We start from the raw sequence: 18,803 nt of genomic DNA on the forward strand, positions 1-18,803 counted from the left end.
TTTTATTTTGGCTGATGCTGAATAAGCTTGCTTTCTTGCATCATATGCCTCTACTAATGCTAATGCTACACCTCTATCAGATCACCTCGCTGGTGCCTAGTCTCCAGACACTGTAATTTACAAAACTTAAGCCTTTCTTCGTAACAGCACCCCTTTGTTCCATTCACTAATCTTGTTGCCCTTCTCTCTACTCGTTCCAGCAGCTCTACATCCTTCTTGAAATGAGGCCTCCAGACCTGTATACAGTACTCTAGGTGTGGCCTGACCATTGCCTTATACAAGGGAATAATCACCTCCTTATCCCTGCTGGAAAAATTCCTGTATATCATTGACAATACTCCATGAGCTACTCTTGCAGCCCATCTGCACTGCTCAGAGAACTTCATATCTGCCTGCACAACCACCCCCAAGTCCCTTTCATTCTCTACCACTGTCAGTGTAGTACCACAGAGTTGATACGTTGCTCTGGGGTTGCTGTTTCCCATGTGTAGTACTTTACATTTGTCAATGTTAAACTTCATTTGCCACCTCTCAGCCCATCTGCTCAACCTTTCCAGATCCTGTTGCAGCAGCATAGTGTCAGTAGTGTCCTTGACAACCCTGCCTACCTTTGTATCGTCTGCAAACTTCGACATTAAGCTTGATATACCATCATCAATATCATTTATGAATACAGAAAACAATAATGGACCCAACACTGAGCCCTGAGGGACTCCACTAATAACATTAGTCCACGATGAGCAGTGTCCCTTGATTACCACTCTCTGTCTTCTCCCCCTCAACCACTCCTTTATCCATAGCAGCAATTTGCCTCCAATGTTACACTGCTCCAATTTGTGTAGCAGTCTTCCAGGTGCAACAGTATCAAAAGCCTTTCTAAGATCCAAGTATATAATATCAAAGCTATTCCCTGCATCCAGTTCTTTTGTGACTGCATCATAGTATCCAATCAAATTGGTCAGGCAAGACTTCCCCTTAACAAAACCATGCTGTGTCCGAGCTATAACTGAAGTCTTGTCTAAATGATCCTGCAGTGCTTCTTTAACCAGTGCCTCCATTAATTTTCCTGGAACAGAAGTTAAGCTCACAGGTCTATAATTACTTGTGTCAGCCTTTGATCCTCCTTTGTGAATTGGGGTCACATTTGCACATTTCCAGTCTATGGGTACCTCCCCTGAGTCCAAGGAAGCTCTCATAATTATGGCTAAGGGTTTGCTTACTTCCTTTGCTGCCTCCTTTAATATAACTGGATAGATCCCATCCACCCCGGGTGCCTTTCATGTGTTTATGTTCAACAGTTTCTCCTCCACTTTACTCTCAGTTATTACAAGATTCTCTAGCTTACTGCCAGAGTTGAATACACCTCTGGCATTCCCCCTCGCTGAATAACTCCTCATGTGTGAATGTCGATGCAAAATATTCATTCAGTTTGTTAGCTACCTGAGCAGGATCATCAACAGTTGACCCATCGATATCAAGTGGACCAATCTGATTCATCCCCTTCCTTCTAGAGTTTACATAAGTAAAGAACTCTTTGCTGTTTTTCTTTGCATCCCTTGCCAAGGATTTCTCGTAATCTGCCTTCGCCTGCCTAACTTCCTTTGTAACTATCATAGGGTTCTGTGTCATGTGTTAATTTGTAAGTATCCCATGCATTTTTCTTCTCTGCCATATGCCTCATTAGTTCATCTGACATCCATTTAGGCCTAAACCCTGAACAATATTTCTTAGTTGGTATGTAAAGCCTAGTAGCTTGCAAGATAAGTTCTTTGAATGCGTCCCATTTTGAATTTGCTGTTGGTAACATCATCAGTTGGTCCCACTGTATAGAATTTAAATACTGTCTCAGTCCATCGTAGTCGCCTTTATGGAAGCAATAACCCTTCCCTTTACCCCTAATGGTAGTTACCTCTTTGAGTAAATCCCACTTCAGCACACTGTGATCACTGCCACCTAGCGGTTCATTTATCTGCAGATTCTTAATGCATGAAGAATCACTGCTGATAATCAAATCAAGAGTATTACTCCCTCTAGTTGCCTCCCGAACATGCTGATGTAGAAAACAATCATCCAATAAATCCACAAAAGCTCTGCTAGTGTGTGAGTGACCAGCCGCCAAATTCCAGTCAATATCTGGGAAATTAAAATCTCCCATTATAAGACTCTCTGATTTACTGGCCCACTCTATTTCCCTGTACAGTTTCTTATTATACTCATCAGAGTCATTAGGCCTATAGCACACTCCTGCTCTCAATTTTGATCTCCCAATGCTTATGTCACACCAAACTGACTCAACATTGCACTGTCCAGCGATGTCGACTGGCTTCACTTCCTTGGTTTTTATGTGTTTCTTAACTAATAGCATAACCCCTCCCCCCTTCCTATCCTGTCTATCCTTTCTGTAGACGTTGTACTCCCCAAATTCCAGTTCTGCATCCCGTATATCTGTGTGACACCACGTCTCTGATATCCGAACAATATCTGCCTTTGATGTTTTGAGCAATACCTCAAATTCATCAAATTTATTTACTAAACTTCTAGCATTGGTGTACACGCAAGTCTACCTGCACCTGTTTCTATTCTTAGCTACCCTAACACAACCCATGTGTTTACTTGTACCGCAATGGCTCCCAGCAGTCTCTGAAATATCATGCATCTTGTTTTTCAGGCTTCTGCTCATTCTAATAGAAGCAGTGCAAGAATCTCTTTCACCTCTGCCAGTGGCTACTGTCAATCTATTGGTCTTTGTCTCCCCCCAAGCTAGCAGTTTTCCGACCCACCTAACACTGCCTCGATAGCATCAGCAAATATTCTTGCACCCTTTCTATTTAAGTGTATCCCATCCCTGTAGAAGCAATCTCTCCTGTTAACAAGTACAGTCCAGGCTGAAAAAAATTCTACCCTTTGAGCCTTGCAGAATCTTTCTAGGGCCGAATTGATCGACAAGGCTCTCATCATATACTCCCTCCTATCGTGTCTGGGCAGAATTGCAGACACTTTCAAATTCAACCCTAATTCTCGGCTTTTGTTCAACAGTGGCCTGTACTTGTTAAGTAATTCTGCCGGTATTCTTTTGCTTCCAGAATAAACTTTTTTATACCATTGTTTGAAAACTTCACCATTCATCCATGTATTTTTCTGATTGTCATACGTAAGTGGGAGACCTATTACATCTATTCTTCTATTAGAATAAGTAGCGACCTGGAGCATGGGGTGTTGGGGGTTTCAGGGACAGATGGCAGTCAACCTGAAATAGGTGGGTATATGGGATGTGTTGGGGTAACTAGGAATAGGAGTAGGAGCATGTATGCTAGCATGTATACCAATGCTAGAAGTATAGTAAATAAATTTGATGAATTTGAAGTGTTGGTCAAGATATCAAAAGCGGATATTGTTGGGATAGCAGAGATGTGGTGTCACACAGATATAAGGAATGCTGAACTGGAATTTGGGGAGTACAATGTGTACAGAAAGGATAGCCAGAATAGAATGGGAGGAGGTGTTATGCTGTTAATTAAGAAAAACAAAATCAAAAGAAGTGCATCCAGTTGATATAGATGAACAATGCACTGTTGAGTCAGTTTGGTGTGACATAAGCACTGCGAAAGCAAAAATAAGAGTAGGAGTGTGTTATAGGCTTAATGACTCGAATGAGTATAATGAACAATTGTACAGAGAAATAGAGTGGGCTAGAAAATCGGAATGTCTTATAATGGGGGATTTTAACTTCCCAGATATTGACTGGAACTTATGGCTTGGTCACTCGCACACTAGTCAGACTTTTGGGGATTTATCGGATGATTGTTTTCTGCAGCAGGCATGTTTGAGAGGCAACCAGAGAAAGTAATACTCTTGATCTGGTTATCAGCAGTGATCATTCATGTATTAAGAATTTGTAGATAAAGGAATCACTAGGTGGCAGTGATCACAGTGTACTGATGTGGGATTTACTTAAAGATTTAATTACAATCAGGGGTAAAGGAAAGGGTTTTTTCTTCCGTAAAGGTGAGTACAGTGGTCTCCGACAGTTTTTAAATTCTGTACAGTGGGATCAACTGACAATGTTACCAACAGTAAATTCTAAGTGGGAAGCATTCAAGGAATTAATCGTGGATGCTACTAAAAGTTTCATACCTATTAAGACATTGTTCAAGGTTTAGGCCTAAATGGTTATCTAATGAAACTCATAACATAGAAGAAAAATGCATGGGATGCATATAAATTATCAAGCGACTCAGAAGCCTATGGCAGATATAAACTAGTTTGTAATCAGGTCACAAAGGAGGTTAGGCAGGCGAAGGCAGATTACGAGAAATCTTTGGCAAAAGATGCTAAGAAAAACAGCAAGAATTTCTTTACTTATATAAACTCTAAAAGGAAGGGGATGAATCTGATTGGTCCACTTGACATCGATAATTCGAGTGTTGATGATCCTGCTCAGATAGCAAACAAACTGAATGAGTATTTTGCATCTACATTCACACATGAGGAATTATTAAGGTTTGAAAATGGCAGAAGGTTATTAAATTGTAGCAGGGTGCTTAATGATTTTGTAATAACTGAGAGCAAAGTGAAGGAGAAATTGTTGAAGTTAATCATAAGAAAAGCACCTGGGGTGGATGGGATCTATCCAGTTATATTAATGGAGGCGGCGAGCAACTAAGCAAACCCTTAGCCATGATTATGAGAGCATCCTTGGACTCACAGGAGGTTCCCACGGACTGGAGATGTGCAAATGTATCTCCAATTCACAAAGGGGGATTGAAAGGTGACACGAGTAATTACAGACCAGTTAGTTTAACTTCTGTTCCGGGTAAAATAATGGAGTCACTGGTTAAAGATGCATTGCAGGATCGTCTAGACAAGACTGCAGCAATAATTCAGACACAGCATGGGTTTGTTAAGGGAAAGTCTTGTCTGACAAATTTGATAGGATATTATGATGTGGTTACAAAGGAACTGGATGCAAAAAATAATTCTGATATCATATATTTGGATTTCAGGAAAGCTTTTGACACTGTTGCGCATGGAAGACTATTGTACAAATTGGAGAAGAATGGTATTAAAGGAAAGTTGCTACAATGGATAAAAGGATGGTTAAGTGGGAGAAGACAGAGGGTGGTAATCAATGGGTGCTGCTCTTCGTGGACTTATGTTATTAGTGGAGTCCCACAGGGTTCGGTGTTAGGTCCACTGTTGTTTTGTATATTTATCAATGATATTGATGAAGGTATATCAGGCTTAATATCGAAGTTTGCAGATGATACAAAGGTTGGCAGGGTTGTTAATGACAGTAATGGCAGTGTGCTACTGCAACATGATCTAGATAATTTGGGCAGATGGGCTAAGAAGTGGCAACTGAAGTTTAACCTTGACAAATGCAAAGTACTGCATATGGGTAGAAGTAACCCCAGAGAAATGTACCAATTGTGTGGTACTACGCTTAAGGTGGTAGAAAATGAAAAAGACCTGGGAGTAATTGTGCAGTCAGATATGAAGTTTTCTGAGCAATGCAGAGCAAGGCTACCAGGGCAGGTCATGGGGTTTTATCAATGATATATAGGAATTTTGCTAGCAGGGAGAAGGAGGTGATTGTCCCTCTGTATAAGGCAATGGTCAGGCCACGCCTTGAGTACTGCGTACAAGTCTGTAGGTTTCATTTTAAGAATGAAGGGATCCTCTTACCAAGAGAGGCTTAAGTTCTGCAAATTGCAGTGGCTGGAGACTAGGCACCTGTGCGGTGATCAGACTGAGGTGTATAAGGCCTTGAATGGGTTGAGCATGCTGAATTCTGACGGGATCCTTCCACTTGTTCAGAATACGAACCTAAGGGGGCATAAATTCAAATTAAGAAAAGACATGTTGAATAGATGTGTGGAAATTTGCCTTTAGCCAGCGGGTGGTTAATTGCTGGAACAAACTTCCATCTGTCGTTGTGGAAGTTGATAGGTTGAATAAATTTAAGGAGGAACTGGACAGGCATTTGGAGGGAATGGTGTGATTTTTTTTTTTTTTTTTTTTTTGGCTGATGCTGCATAAGCTCATACACTTGCTTCCTTGCATCACATGCCACTACTACTACTACTACATTTCAGAAGCATCTAGGATTTTTTGAATTCCCAATAAGAAACAATAGCAATCAGTGTATGCCAGTTGAATTGGCACAAACCATTTTGGTTACATGTTCTTTGCTTGTTTTGTACCCTGGTGCAATACTTTCAGAGTGAGGCTAATGATCTGCTGGGGAGTGCTTTCCAGTTTAAACTAGTCTCATCAGAATTATAAACGAAGTCTTCATTGTATCCTTCTTCCTCTACAAACAATAACTTCAATGTTTCTATAAAAGCTTTGCTGAACTATGTCAGCAGAAGGCTTTTTTCAGTAATTTCAGGTTCTCTAATAACATGTCATGCCTTAAACTTTCTGAGTGAAGCAGAACTTGTTTTGAAGTTGAGGACTCCATTTATTTTTTATTAAAAAAAAAAATTGCTTGTTTCCATAATGAAGGACCAAATATTGATTGCCCAGAAGAATAAAGACATGACATGTTATTAGAGAACTTGTTTATTTCAAGCTTTTTTCTCATAACTTTGTGCTAAATTTCCATACCATGTTCATCAGACGATTAAAGAATTTTATACTGCTTCCATTTTTCATGTCCAAGATTGCTGACATAACTCCATATTTCTCACCCAAAAAAAACAAAAAAAAATCACCCCTTTTCAAGGCCTTAATTATTGGCATTTTGTCTTTTAACCTTAGCACAGCACTTTTTTTTTTATAAATTGGAATCGAGAAAATGTCCACTCACAAAATGAAGTTCACTGACTAGCCATGCTAAGGAGCTGAGTATATTTCTGAATGCCAAAATGGAACATGCGATATTGTATTGCCACATGTACTGCCTGCTATCTACTGCTCCAATGTGAAGAAGATTGTGGAGCTTTCTCCGAAGCTGTTGCTGCTATTCAATCTCTGCCTGCATACTGGCACCTTCCCGGATGACTGGATGGTTGCAAATGTAAAAATCTGACAAAATCACATCTACCAAGTTCATGCAGGCCCATAGCCCTATTGTCCATATGCAGAAAGCTCCTAGAGCATCTCCTCCATGTATGCATCCAAAGCCACTACGAGAAAGCAAACCTAGTATTACCAAACCAGTATGGGGTCAGACTGGGGCGCTCCACGGTTGATGCTCTACAGGCACTGCTCACTCAGGCCCGCCAAGCAGACAGGAAATACTTCCTGATGATTGCAATAGATTTCGCAGGGGCGTTCGACACCCTATGGTGGCCGAGCATCCTCCAAAGGCTTAGGCAAGCAAATGTACCAGACAATCTGTTCAATATCATGAAAAGCTACCTCTCAAATAGAGTGATCACAGTAAATGCTCCTTATTAGAAACTCACAAGATGGATACACCATGGCTGCCCCCAGGGCTCAGTCCTGGGGCCGACCTTATAGAACTTGGTGAGGGAAGAATTTCTACGCCTTGGCCTCAGGGAGGTTCGTTCACAAGCCTTTGCTGATGACCTCATTCTGACGGTGGCTGCAAATTCCAGGGCCCAGCTTGAGACCTTGGCAAACCACGTGCTCCAAATTCTCCAGGACCGGGCAAAAACACACTGCCTTACCATATCACCATAAAAAACAAACGCTCTGCTTCTTAAAGGCACTCTCTGTATTACAAGACCGCCATAGATTAAAATTGAAAACAAGACTGTAAAGTTGTCGGAGCAACTCAAATATCTTGGCATTGTACTAGTCTCTTTCCAAGCTCATCTCAAATACATCAGAACCAAAGAAACTATACTGCCATGGTTGTTAGTCTGCCATCAGGACTGGGGTCTCAACAATCGAACGCTCTCGTTACAAGGCTATCTTCATTCCTGTGATTATGTATGCAGCCAGAGTTTGGTTTAGCAAGGCTATGACTGCAGTAAACAGATGAATCCTGGATTCCACTCAACGCACGGTCCTGCTCTCCATATCTCGTGCCTGCTGCACTGTGAGTACTCACACCCTCCAGGCCCTGGTGGGCCCTCCCCCTCAAGCTGGAGGTGGTGAGATCTGGAATGTTGTATCATCTTTCTAAGGGCGTGTCTCAGACTTGCTTAGGATTCGAGCTGAATCTAGCCAACAACCAAAAAAATGGAGAAGAGGAGACTTCAAGCACACATGCAGCGGGTGTGGCAGGACCACTGGACAAATTCAACATGGGGATGTCACCAGGAGATTCGTCCCAGCTATTAGCAGAGTCTATCCAAAATCCCCCACAAGGTTTTCTACAGTCCTGTATGCCATGTATTTGCTTACTGGCCATGATGCAATAAAACTAGGCAACCTTTGGCCTAGAAGAGGACCCAACGTGCTCCTGCAGAGGAAGTGAGGACTGGGATCACCTTATGCACGAGTGAGTCCCCCTCTATGATGACCTCCGCTGCCAGCTCATCACAAAGCTGACTTATATACCAAAAAGCTTATATACCACTTATATACTACCTACTGGATATTAAGGAAGAGTATCAAGCTCTCACCAACTACACACAGCAGCTTTTCTCGAGGAGAAGACAACTAATTGCAGCAATGTGATAACCCTCTCAACAAATTGAACCCCGAAACCCTGATGGTACTGGAACAAGGCAGCAAAACTTGACCAGCTTTACCATTATTGGTGTGAACTACCATCCATGCTCCAAATATGTCACCCACCAATGACAACTACCAAGTGAAGAACAACATGCTCAGGAATCACCACCGAGATGTTCCAAAATCTATGAATAGAAACAACCCACACATTAAGACAACCTACGAAAGACAAAAGGTTCATATAGGAGTGGACTTGACCTCTCACAGATGCCACCAATAACACAATCTCCTAGATGAAGACTGACAACGCCACCGGCGTGCTATTAGATGTCCACTGCCATTCTTGGCCACCTGGCATTCTGAACCGGGCATCCTTATGCAGTTCACTTTAAACCCCCCTCCCCTAGTAAGGAAACAATGGGTTTCTGTCTCCTCCCCCTCCCTGCCACCCCCTTTTCTCCTGGTGAGGCCAGTCCCCACTGCCCTTTCTGTGGTTGCCTTCCCTATCATCCCCATACTTCTGTTTCCCCCCTTCTTCAGTCTTCACCCCTACTCTAACTGAATATACGCTTTTTTTTTTTTTAGGCCTTGCCACTGAAATCTTAGGAAATTAGGTGGCAGGGGCTGCCAGAGTACTTACTTCTAATGCGATTCCTCTATGGCTGACCTGCCTCCTTGGAGTTAAGTGTGGGCAACGGGGGTGGGTCCTACTAAGGGCCCAACAGCTAAAAGGTCAGAGGAACTACACAACATAAACCTTACACTTTTTAAAATCTCTAGCCTTCACAGTGTTCTGTGTTTCACAAACAAGAGTACACAATGCAGACATGGGGGAAACCCACCCCTGGAGCCATTAGACAATGAACACTTTATTGCTTCAACGTGCATTATGCAACACTGCACAACAGCACCCACTACATATTTTTCTCTATAATGTAATAAATTATTATGTATGTGTCCTGCAATACGAATAACTGAGGACTGGATAATTTATTTTCTAATGTATCTGTTTCACTTGCGCTGAACAGTGACATGATTTTTAGCTAATTTATTGGTGGTTTCTAACTATCCCAGCATGAAAAGGGGAATACAAATACTGGCTGGTTTGAGGAGCCAGTGTCTTTGGGGGGGAAGATACAAAAGCTGTCAATTAAATAGTTATGTTAACCACGTTCACTGAATATTGGTTATGGCTCAGTATATTTCTAATATTGTTTGCCTCTTGAGTGCAGACCCATACAGTCCTGGAGGTTGTGCCTTTAGTATAGCGCATATTACAAAGATTATTAATGTAGTAAAATAAAATAATTTATTCCTACTGAAGTTAATTATACCTTTCCTGACTGATGAAGGGTAATTATCAGTCGATATTAAGGATGCCAAGATTGTCGATGTAAACCATGGCACCCAGGAATCTAAGAGCTTTGTTTATTCCTCTTTAAATCACATATCGAATGTTTTTGTCTGGGTTAATTAATATGGTTGTGAAAAGTGTCACTGTCAAGTTCTTCTTTGCTGTGACTAACTAAGAAATTATCACCCACAATATTGAGTGATTAGAAATTGGGCAAACCAATTTCTCACTCTGCTAAAAACTACTGGAAACAAAAAAAAAAAAAAAAAAGTTACAAGGTCTTTGAAACTATGAACTTGTCATATTGATAATTCACAACACCAAAAATCACAATAAAACTGTTGATCTATTAACCCAGTAATGTGCTCAAAAATAAAACTATATGAAACTATTTTTAAACAATTAGATTATAGAGACTCAATGAGAGAATGTGGGAAGTGTGCTTAAACCCTACAAAAAAAATAATAAATAAATAAATAAAAAAGAAAATAAAACGAACAGTATTGTCTTATCTTGTCAAGGAACTCCAAAAGACCCTACTGACTGCTGAACTTACAGAAAGAATCCCTTTCCTAATAAATGAACTTTACACAACTTAGGGCATTTCACATGTAGTGAATCACTATTTACAGCCACTCCCCGATTAATGAAAGGGCTTCATTCTACGGAACTCTACGTAAGTTGGATTTTCATTTTCATCTTCATTTCTAAACCAAATTTGTTTTGTTTCCTGGCACTGCCAGCACTTGCACTTTCCATTGGTCCTGTTCCCTTCATCATTGTAATATGTAAAATAGGAATGAAGAGAAGTTTCTGAAAATTTGTTTTTTTATATGATTGAAGATTTCAGTGAAGGGGAACACATTTCCCCATAATACCGTAATGTAAAAACCCACAGAATTCCAGTTATTGGTATTATCGCAAATGCAATAAGATGGAGTTTACTACCCATTTATAATAGATTCCGCTAACAGGAAGGCCCAACAAACCGGAAAGTGCATATTGTTTTTATGGTAGTGACCTCCAGAAATATGTTTTAGAAAAATATCACAAAATTGATTCTTATAATGATAACGATGAAAGTGTAGTGCATAACGATATGATGAAAGTGTAGTGCAATTTCCATTATAAAAATGACCTTTTAGAGAGTTAGTTAGTTATTTGGTTTTTAGGAGCATTAGCAACTAAGGCCATATTGCTCCGGGATATGCGGTGGTCATTCCCTGACCTTTCCGCATCCTCCGTATTTGGTGGTGACGGGCTCGAACCCCGGTCTAATCAAGAAGCGTGTGCTGCGCACTGCTGCTCCTTCCCACCTGGCTACGGAAGCGGCTACCTTTTAGAGAGATAAGTAGCTTGGTTATAGAGCGAAAATTTCAATTTCCAAGGACTTGGAACGAATTACAGAAAAAAAAAGTGTTTTGGGTTCACATTACGATATTTTCACAATACCTCCATTTATCCCTACAGATGCAAAATGAGTTTCCATTTTTTTTTTTTTTCAGTTTGCACCGGCCGGCATAAACTTACGTAAAATTGAATTTGTGTAAGTCGAGTATTACGTAAGTTGGGGGGTTCGTGTATTTAGTTTTTTTTTTGTGCAGCTGTTAGAGTGACACTGTTGCTAAGAAAAAGTACAAGCCAAACACATTATTAATTTCAGTCAAATGAAGTCTTACAAGTTTACAGAAATGTATCATGAATTAAATTCAGTCCTTTTTCTATATTTAATGGTAACCTCAAACATAAAATAATGTATAACACAAGACTTTCCCCATGTATATATATCATGCTTTCATATGACCCTTGGAGAGGATATGATGATATTATGACAGTTACAGTAGAAGTTATCAGCTTTATGATATACTTAAAAAAAACAGTTGTAAGAGGAACTAGTTACATCCTTTATAAATAGTATATACCAGAGCTATGATGCACAATACATTCTACGTTGATATCAATATTTGGAAAAGAATAAGAAAATTTACCTCAATATGATACATAGAACACTTCTGTATGATACTCTCAGGAAATTAAAATGAATAGAAGGTTAACGCAAAATGATTACAGTAATTTTCAATTGATTTTTTACTGTGATTATTTTGCATTAATGTTTTATTTGTTTTAATTTCTAGAGAGTATCATACGGAAGTGTTCTACGTATCATATTGAGGTAAATTTCTCTTATTCTTCTACAAACACCCTTTTCAAAAGAGACTTCTCAAATTTTCAATAAAGAAATTGGTCAGAAACTGTGAGCACTGGATGGAAATGGCTGAAAGAAAGAAAGAGCTGAAAAAAAAAAAAAAAACCGGGACTGAATACATCATGCATACCAATCAATGCCTTAAATCTATGGACAAGGATCACTTTCCTAAGGATTATAAACTGAGTTGGCACTTTATTAGGTTCACTTACCCTTTTCATGAAATGCACCACTCTTTCAGTAACAGCCTGAAGTACTCATGCCATTTGACATAAAGCAGATGGGCAGATATGTATAGATGCTATATGTATGCATTTCAGTGTGAGAATGGGCAAGAATAAAGGCTTAATTGACTTTGAATGGCATGGTAGTCATAACCATACACACTAATATGGGTATTTCAGAAACTGCACCCCGGCTAGATTTATCACATACAACAGCATCTTGAGATAGGTCCAATTTCCAAATAACATCCAGCCAGTGGCAATCCTGTGGTCAGAAACAAATTGTTGGTGTGAGGCCCAGACTAGTACTGGATAACAGAAAAGCTATTCAGTCAAATAACAACCAAGTAAAATATATTTTAATGAATATAATAATTTAATAATATTGAAGTTAATACATTATATATTTCTTGACTGAAATGACTGAACAGTGAATTGTTCACTGGGTCAAGAAAAAAAATCTTTGAACAGTGGTACCAAAGAAAACGGCCTCCGTAGCCGAGTGGGCAGGAGCGGGAGTGCAGTAGCACACGCTCTTTGAGTAGACCGGGGTTCAAGCCCATGACTGCTGAATATGGTCGATCTGCCAACCCGCACTGGACCAGCGTGGCAGATTATGGTCCATTTCCCTTAACATGAATTGTTGAGGAGGCTTCCATCCTGCAGTGGGTTGATAATGGCTGAACTTTACTTTTACTTTTTACCAAAGAGGCATTTCAGAATGCACAAATCATTATACTTTGTCTTGGATGGATTATTGCAGCTGGCAACAAAACCAAAAATTCTACTCCTGTCAGCAAAAAACAACAATGAACAGTTACACTGGGCTCGGAAACACCAACACTGGAGGATTGGAAAATGTCCCTTGGCCTGATGAATCCCAATTCCAGGTATTACAGACAGAGAGCAGACCAGCATAGGGCAAAAACAGCACAAGACCATGGACCAATCCTTTCAGGGATCAACAATACAGTCTGGTGGTTGTGGTAATATAATATTGTAGGGAGTGTTCTAGTGGACCCCTTGACACCAATGGACCCAAATTTGGATGCCAAAGGTTATCTACAAATTGTTTCTAATTAGGTACATCCCTACATGGCTACAGCGTTTCCATTTGTTAATGGGATATTCCAGTAAGATAATGCATCACACCTGTGGGCCAGAATTGTACATAAATGGTTCTAGAAATATGCAAGTGAATTCAGTGCCTACTCGTCACCTCAATTCAACTGAAATTCTGTGGGATGAGGCAGAATGAGCTCTTCAGAGTACAGAATCAAAACCATCTATAACCACTAGGTGGCAGTGATCACAGTGTGCTGAAGTGGGATTTACTCAAAGAGGTAACTACCATTAGGGGTAAAGGGAAGGGTTATTGCTTTCGTAAAGGCGACTACGATGGACTGAGACAGTATTTAAATTCTATACAATGGGACCAACTGATGATGTTACCAACAGCAAATTCAAAATGGGAAGCATTCAAAGAACTTATCTTGGAAGCTACTAGGCTTTACATACCAACTAAGAAATATTGTTCAAGGTTTAGGCCAAAATGGATGTCAGATGAACTAATGAGGCATATGGCAGAGAGGAAAAATGCATGGGATACATACAAATTAACACGTGACACAGAAGCTTATGATAGATACAAGTTGATCTGTAACCAAGTTATAAAGGAGGTTAGGCAGGCGAAGGCAGATTACGAGAAACCTTTGGCAAGGGAGGCAAAGAAAAACAGCAAAGAGTTCTTTACTTATGTAAACTCTAGAAGGAAGGGGATGAATCAGATTGGTCCACTTGATATCGATGGGTCAACTGTTGATGATCCTGCTCAGGTAGCTAACAAACTGAATGAATATTTTGCATCGACATTCACACATGAGGAGTTATTCAGCGAGGGGAATGCCAGAGGTGTATTCAACTCTGGCAGTAAGCTAGAGAATCTTGTAATAACTGAGAGTAAAGTGGAGGAGAAACTGTTGAAGATAAATACAAGAAAGGCACCTGGGGTGGATGGGATCTATCCAGTTATATTAAAGGAGGCAGCAAAGGAAGTAAGCAAACCCTTAGCCATAATTATGAGGACTCAGGGGAAGTACCCATGGACTGGAGATGTGCAAATGTGACCCCAATTCACAAAGGAGGATCAATCAAAGGGCGACACAAGTAATTATAGACCTGTTAGTTTAACTTCTGTTCCTGGAAAATTAATGGAGGCACTGCAGGATCATCTAGACAAGACTTCAGTTATAGCTCAGACACAGCATGGTTTTGTTAATGGGAAGTCTTGCCTGACCAATTTGATTGGATACTATGATGCAGTCACAAAAGAACTGGATGCAGGGAATAACTTTGATATTATATACTTGGATCATAGAAAGGCTTTTGATGCTGTTGCACATGGGGGACTGCTGCACAAATTGGAGCAGTGTGGCATTGGAGGCAAATTGCTGCTATGGATAAAGGGGTGGTTGAGGGGGGAGAAGACAGAGAGTGGTAATCAATGGACACTGCTCATCGTGGACTAATGTTATTAGTGGAGTCCCTCAGGGCTCAGTATTGGCTCCATTATTGTTTTCTGTATTTATAAATGATATTGATGATGGTATATCAAGCTTAATGTCCAAGTTTGCAGATGATACGAAGGTTGGCAGGGTTGTCAAGGACACTACTGACACTATGCTACTGCAACAGGATCTGGAAAGGTTTAGCAGATGGGCTGAGAGGTGACAAATGAAGTTTAACATTGACAAATGTAAAGTACTACATATTGGAAACAGCAACCCCAGAGCAACATATCAACTCTGTGGTACTACACTGACAGTGGTAGAGAATGAAAGGGACCTGGGGGTGGTTGTGCAGGCAGATATGAAGTTTTCTGAGCAGTGCAGACGGGCTGCAAGAGTAGCTCATGGTGTATTGTCGATGATATATAGGAATTTTTCTAGCAGGGATAAGGAGGTGATTATTCCCTTGTATAAGGCAATGGTCAGACCACACCTAGAGTACTGTATACAGGTCTGGAGGCCTCATTTCAAGGATGTAGAGATGCTGGAACGAGTACAGAGAAGGGCAACAAGATTAGTGAATGGACAAAAGGGTGCTCTTACAAAGAAAGGCATAAGTTTTGCAAATTACAGTGTCTGGAGACTAGGCACCGGCGAGGTGATCTGATAGAGGTGTATAAAGCCTTGAATGGTTTGAGCATGCTCAATGCTGATGGGATTCTTCCTCTTGCTCAGAATAATCACCTGAGAGGGCATAAATTCAAATTGAGAAAAGACAGATGTAGGATAGACGTGAGGAAATTTGCCTTTAGCCAGCGGGTGGTTGGTTGGTTGGTGGAATAGACTTCCATCCCTTGTGGTGGAAGTTGATAGTCTAAATAAGTTTAAGGCTCAGCTGGACAGGTATTTCGAACGAACAGAGGGGTGAAGTGGAAGTGGTTATTTTTTATTTATTTATTTTATTTTATTTTTATTTTTTGGCTGATACTGCATAAGCTTGCTTTCTTGCATCAAATGCCTCTACTAATGCTAATGCAACAATTGTGGGAAGTAATTGAGTCAACATGGACCATCATCTCAATGGCACACCATGTTGAGTCTGTACCATGAGGAATCTGGGCTCTTCTGAGGACAACAAAACAGACCATCACACTATTAAATAAGTGTAACTAATAAAGTAGTTGTTTTTAACCTTCCACAACTTATGCCTTAACACCTTAACACACTTGGTGGTATCTAAGAGACATTTCTTTTGTTTTAATCATAAAAATTAATTTAATTATCATTTGCTAAAAAATATCTAACAAAAATAAACAATGTTTTTATCATATTTCTTACAATTTAAGTCACCTCTGAATTGAAACAAATGCTTAAGTGGAATGTGCCAGATGCCACATAAATGTTTTGTATTTTTGTTAGCTGTGCACATTTAGTTTCTGCAAAACCTGCAAAACCAAAGCTCTATGGGAAGATTAGACAGCTGTCATCTAATTGCTTGTTAGCATCTCACAGTTACAACGTGAATATGAAGTTCTTGAATACAAGAAACATAGATGTTTTTGCTAACCTGCAGTCTGATTTCATTTCATTTCTAAAAAGTGGCATTTGTTAGATGCCATAATAGCAGCAGGGGATTAGAGTAAAATGTGTGTTTTAATGAAGTAATGAGAGCCTTTTTATGTTTTTATTATCTATGATGTACATGAAAAGGGCTGTTACTGCATGAGTTGCTGGCAGTAGAAATATAAAATGTAAGAAAAAGCTTGTGTGTTGTTTAATTAGAAAATGGATTAACATTTTTTCAGTTTGAATTGTGTGCCACTAATGTCAATCTGTAAACATTGATTACTATTCACCCCTTTGTACTGTATTTATTTTGATTTTTCTGCCATATTTAAAAGGTTCCTAAAACACAAAATAACAGCATTGTAACAAACTAATTGGAAATTGATAAAAGAATAACCTAATACAGTAATAGGAGTAATATGAATTCTGCTGCTTCCTATATGATACTAAAAAAAAAAAAAAAAAAAAAAAAATGATGTCTTTCAATAGAATATCCCTTTTATAGGGTGTATTTAACAAATTTGCTCTTACGAAGACAGGTTTAAGTTTTGCAAATTACAGTGTCTGGAGACTAGGCACCTGCGAGGTGATCTGATTGAGGCGTATAAAGCTTCGAATGGTTTGAGCATGCTCAATACTGATGGGATTCTTCCTCTTGCTCAGAATAATCGCCTGAGAGGGCATAAATTCAAATTGAGGAAAGACAGTTGTAGGATATATGTGTGAAAGTTTGTCTTTAGCCAGCAGGTGGTTGATTGTGGGAACAAACTTCTGTCTGTCGTTGTAGAAGTTGATAGCTTAAATAGATTCAAGGCAGAACTTGACAAACATTTGAAGCAAGTGGATGGGTGAAATAAGGGTTTTTTTTTTTTTTTGGCTGAGGCTATATAAGCTTGCCTTCTTGCATCATGTGCCTTTGCTAATGCTAAATTTTATAATTCAACTCAACTATACCTATAGGCTACTAAATCCATATTACATGAATTATTTTGGTGTTTCCTTATTCTCTACCATACTATCAACCATGACTGTTTTGAATTTAAAAAAAATAATAATAATAATAATAAGTAAATACGCTGTATTTACAATACAATGAAAGCAGAATAATGGACAATCAATGAGTTCTGTTAGATGCATAAAATTCGAATTGTACAAAGAGCTCAGAAAGTGATGAAATGCTCACTCTTATCCGAGGTACATGAGTAATACAGCTACAGGGAGAATGTTTCTGTATTCAAATTCTAACTAGCATTCAAAGGTCATGCATGTCACCTGAACATCATCTAAAATATGAATCTGCATTTTTTAAAAAAAATAATAATAATAAAAAAAAAAAGCGTTCAGGTGCTGCTATGCAGTATAGAGAAAATAAATTGAGTCTAAAATAAAAGCGCCCTTCCCTTGAAGACGACAAATTTGGGAACTATTTGGGAACTATACTCTATTTGGGAACCAACATTCTAAAAGTGTTAAAGCAAATGGTCTAAAATATGCCTAAATAACTTACAAGTGGTATGGTGAAACACAAACAGCTCCGCTACAATTAACGTTATGCAATACAGATACACACACCGTCAAATATATATATAGCTTTTTTTTTTTTTAAATATCAATTTCATTTCATTCACTGTCGCATGTTTCGACATAGGCTGTAACATGATTTGATGGAAAACCTCGGGGGGGGGGGGAGTGAATGAAATAACCTTAGCTAAGTCAAATCTTTCTGAAAACTTAACATCAGAAAAATGAGAGCTACAATTAGATATTTTTACATAAATTATAACTGAATGTGAATTCGCACCCCTTCATTATCAAAATTTTGGACCAACTGTTTGTAACATCCAATTTACTGTATAAATAAAACAAACTTACTGTTATCTCGAAACCTCTTGTAATTTAAAAAACTGTCCAGTATACTTGTTTGTCGAAGACGTTTCTTCGTCTCAAATTTAATGCGGCTCATATTATAAAACGAATTTAATTTATAAATAATACATTGTTGCTACGTAATGAATACGAGTAATAGCAACAGTTTTTACAATATACGGGATAAAATCAAGGTATCTCTATATATTAATTTGATATCATCACTGCTTTTCTCAAAATGAAGATAGCAAATATTCGCAGTCATCCTAAAAATATAATGTATATTATAAATTAATTAAAGCAGAACTTTTAGACAGTAATCTAATTACAATCAACGACACTTCAAATAACCCAGTGCATAAATATCCAAACACTTCACACACTCTTACATCAGTGCACAGAGTAGTCTGTGAGTCCCTCTATACACAGAGAAGTAAAATGTGTTACTACTCTGTGACTATATATATATATTCCCATATGCAGCGTAA

The 18,803-nt window shown here is 39.1% G+C and overlaps 1 protein-coding gene across 1 annotated transcript in view; it reads right to left on the reverse strand.

Annotated features, from left to right (window-relative positions):
• LOC150088209 (poly(ADP-ribose) glycohydrolase-like) overlaps nt 1–18,527 on the reverse strand; it is a 325,145-nt gene extending 306,618 nt beyond the window's left edge. The window contains exon 1 of the mRNA XM_090370070.1: nt 18,322–18,527. Within this exon, the coding sequence (XP_090226196.1) occupies nt 18,322–18,412 (91 nt within the window). The 5' untranslated portion in view covers nt 18,413–18,527. The remainder of the gene's footprint in view (nt 1–18,321) is intronic.
• Nucleotides 18,528–18,803: the final 276 nt, after the last annotated feature.

The sequence above is a fragment of the Mastigoproctus giganteus genome, chromosome 3 (genome assembly GCF_048544385.1).
Source record: "Mastigoproctus giganteus isolate SK-2022 chromosome 3, ASM4854438v1, whole genome shotgun sequence".
Classification (NCBI taxonomy): domain Eukaryota; kingdom Metazoa; phylum Arthropoda; class Arachnida; order Uropygi; family Thelyphonidae; genus Mastigoproctus; species Mastigoproctus giganteus.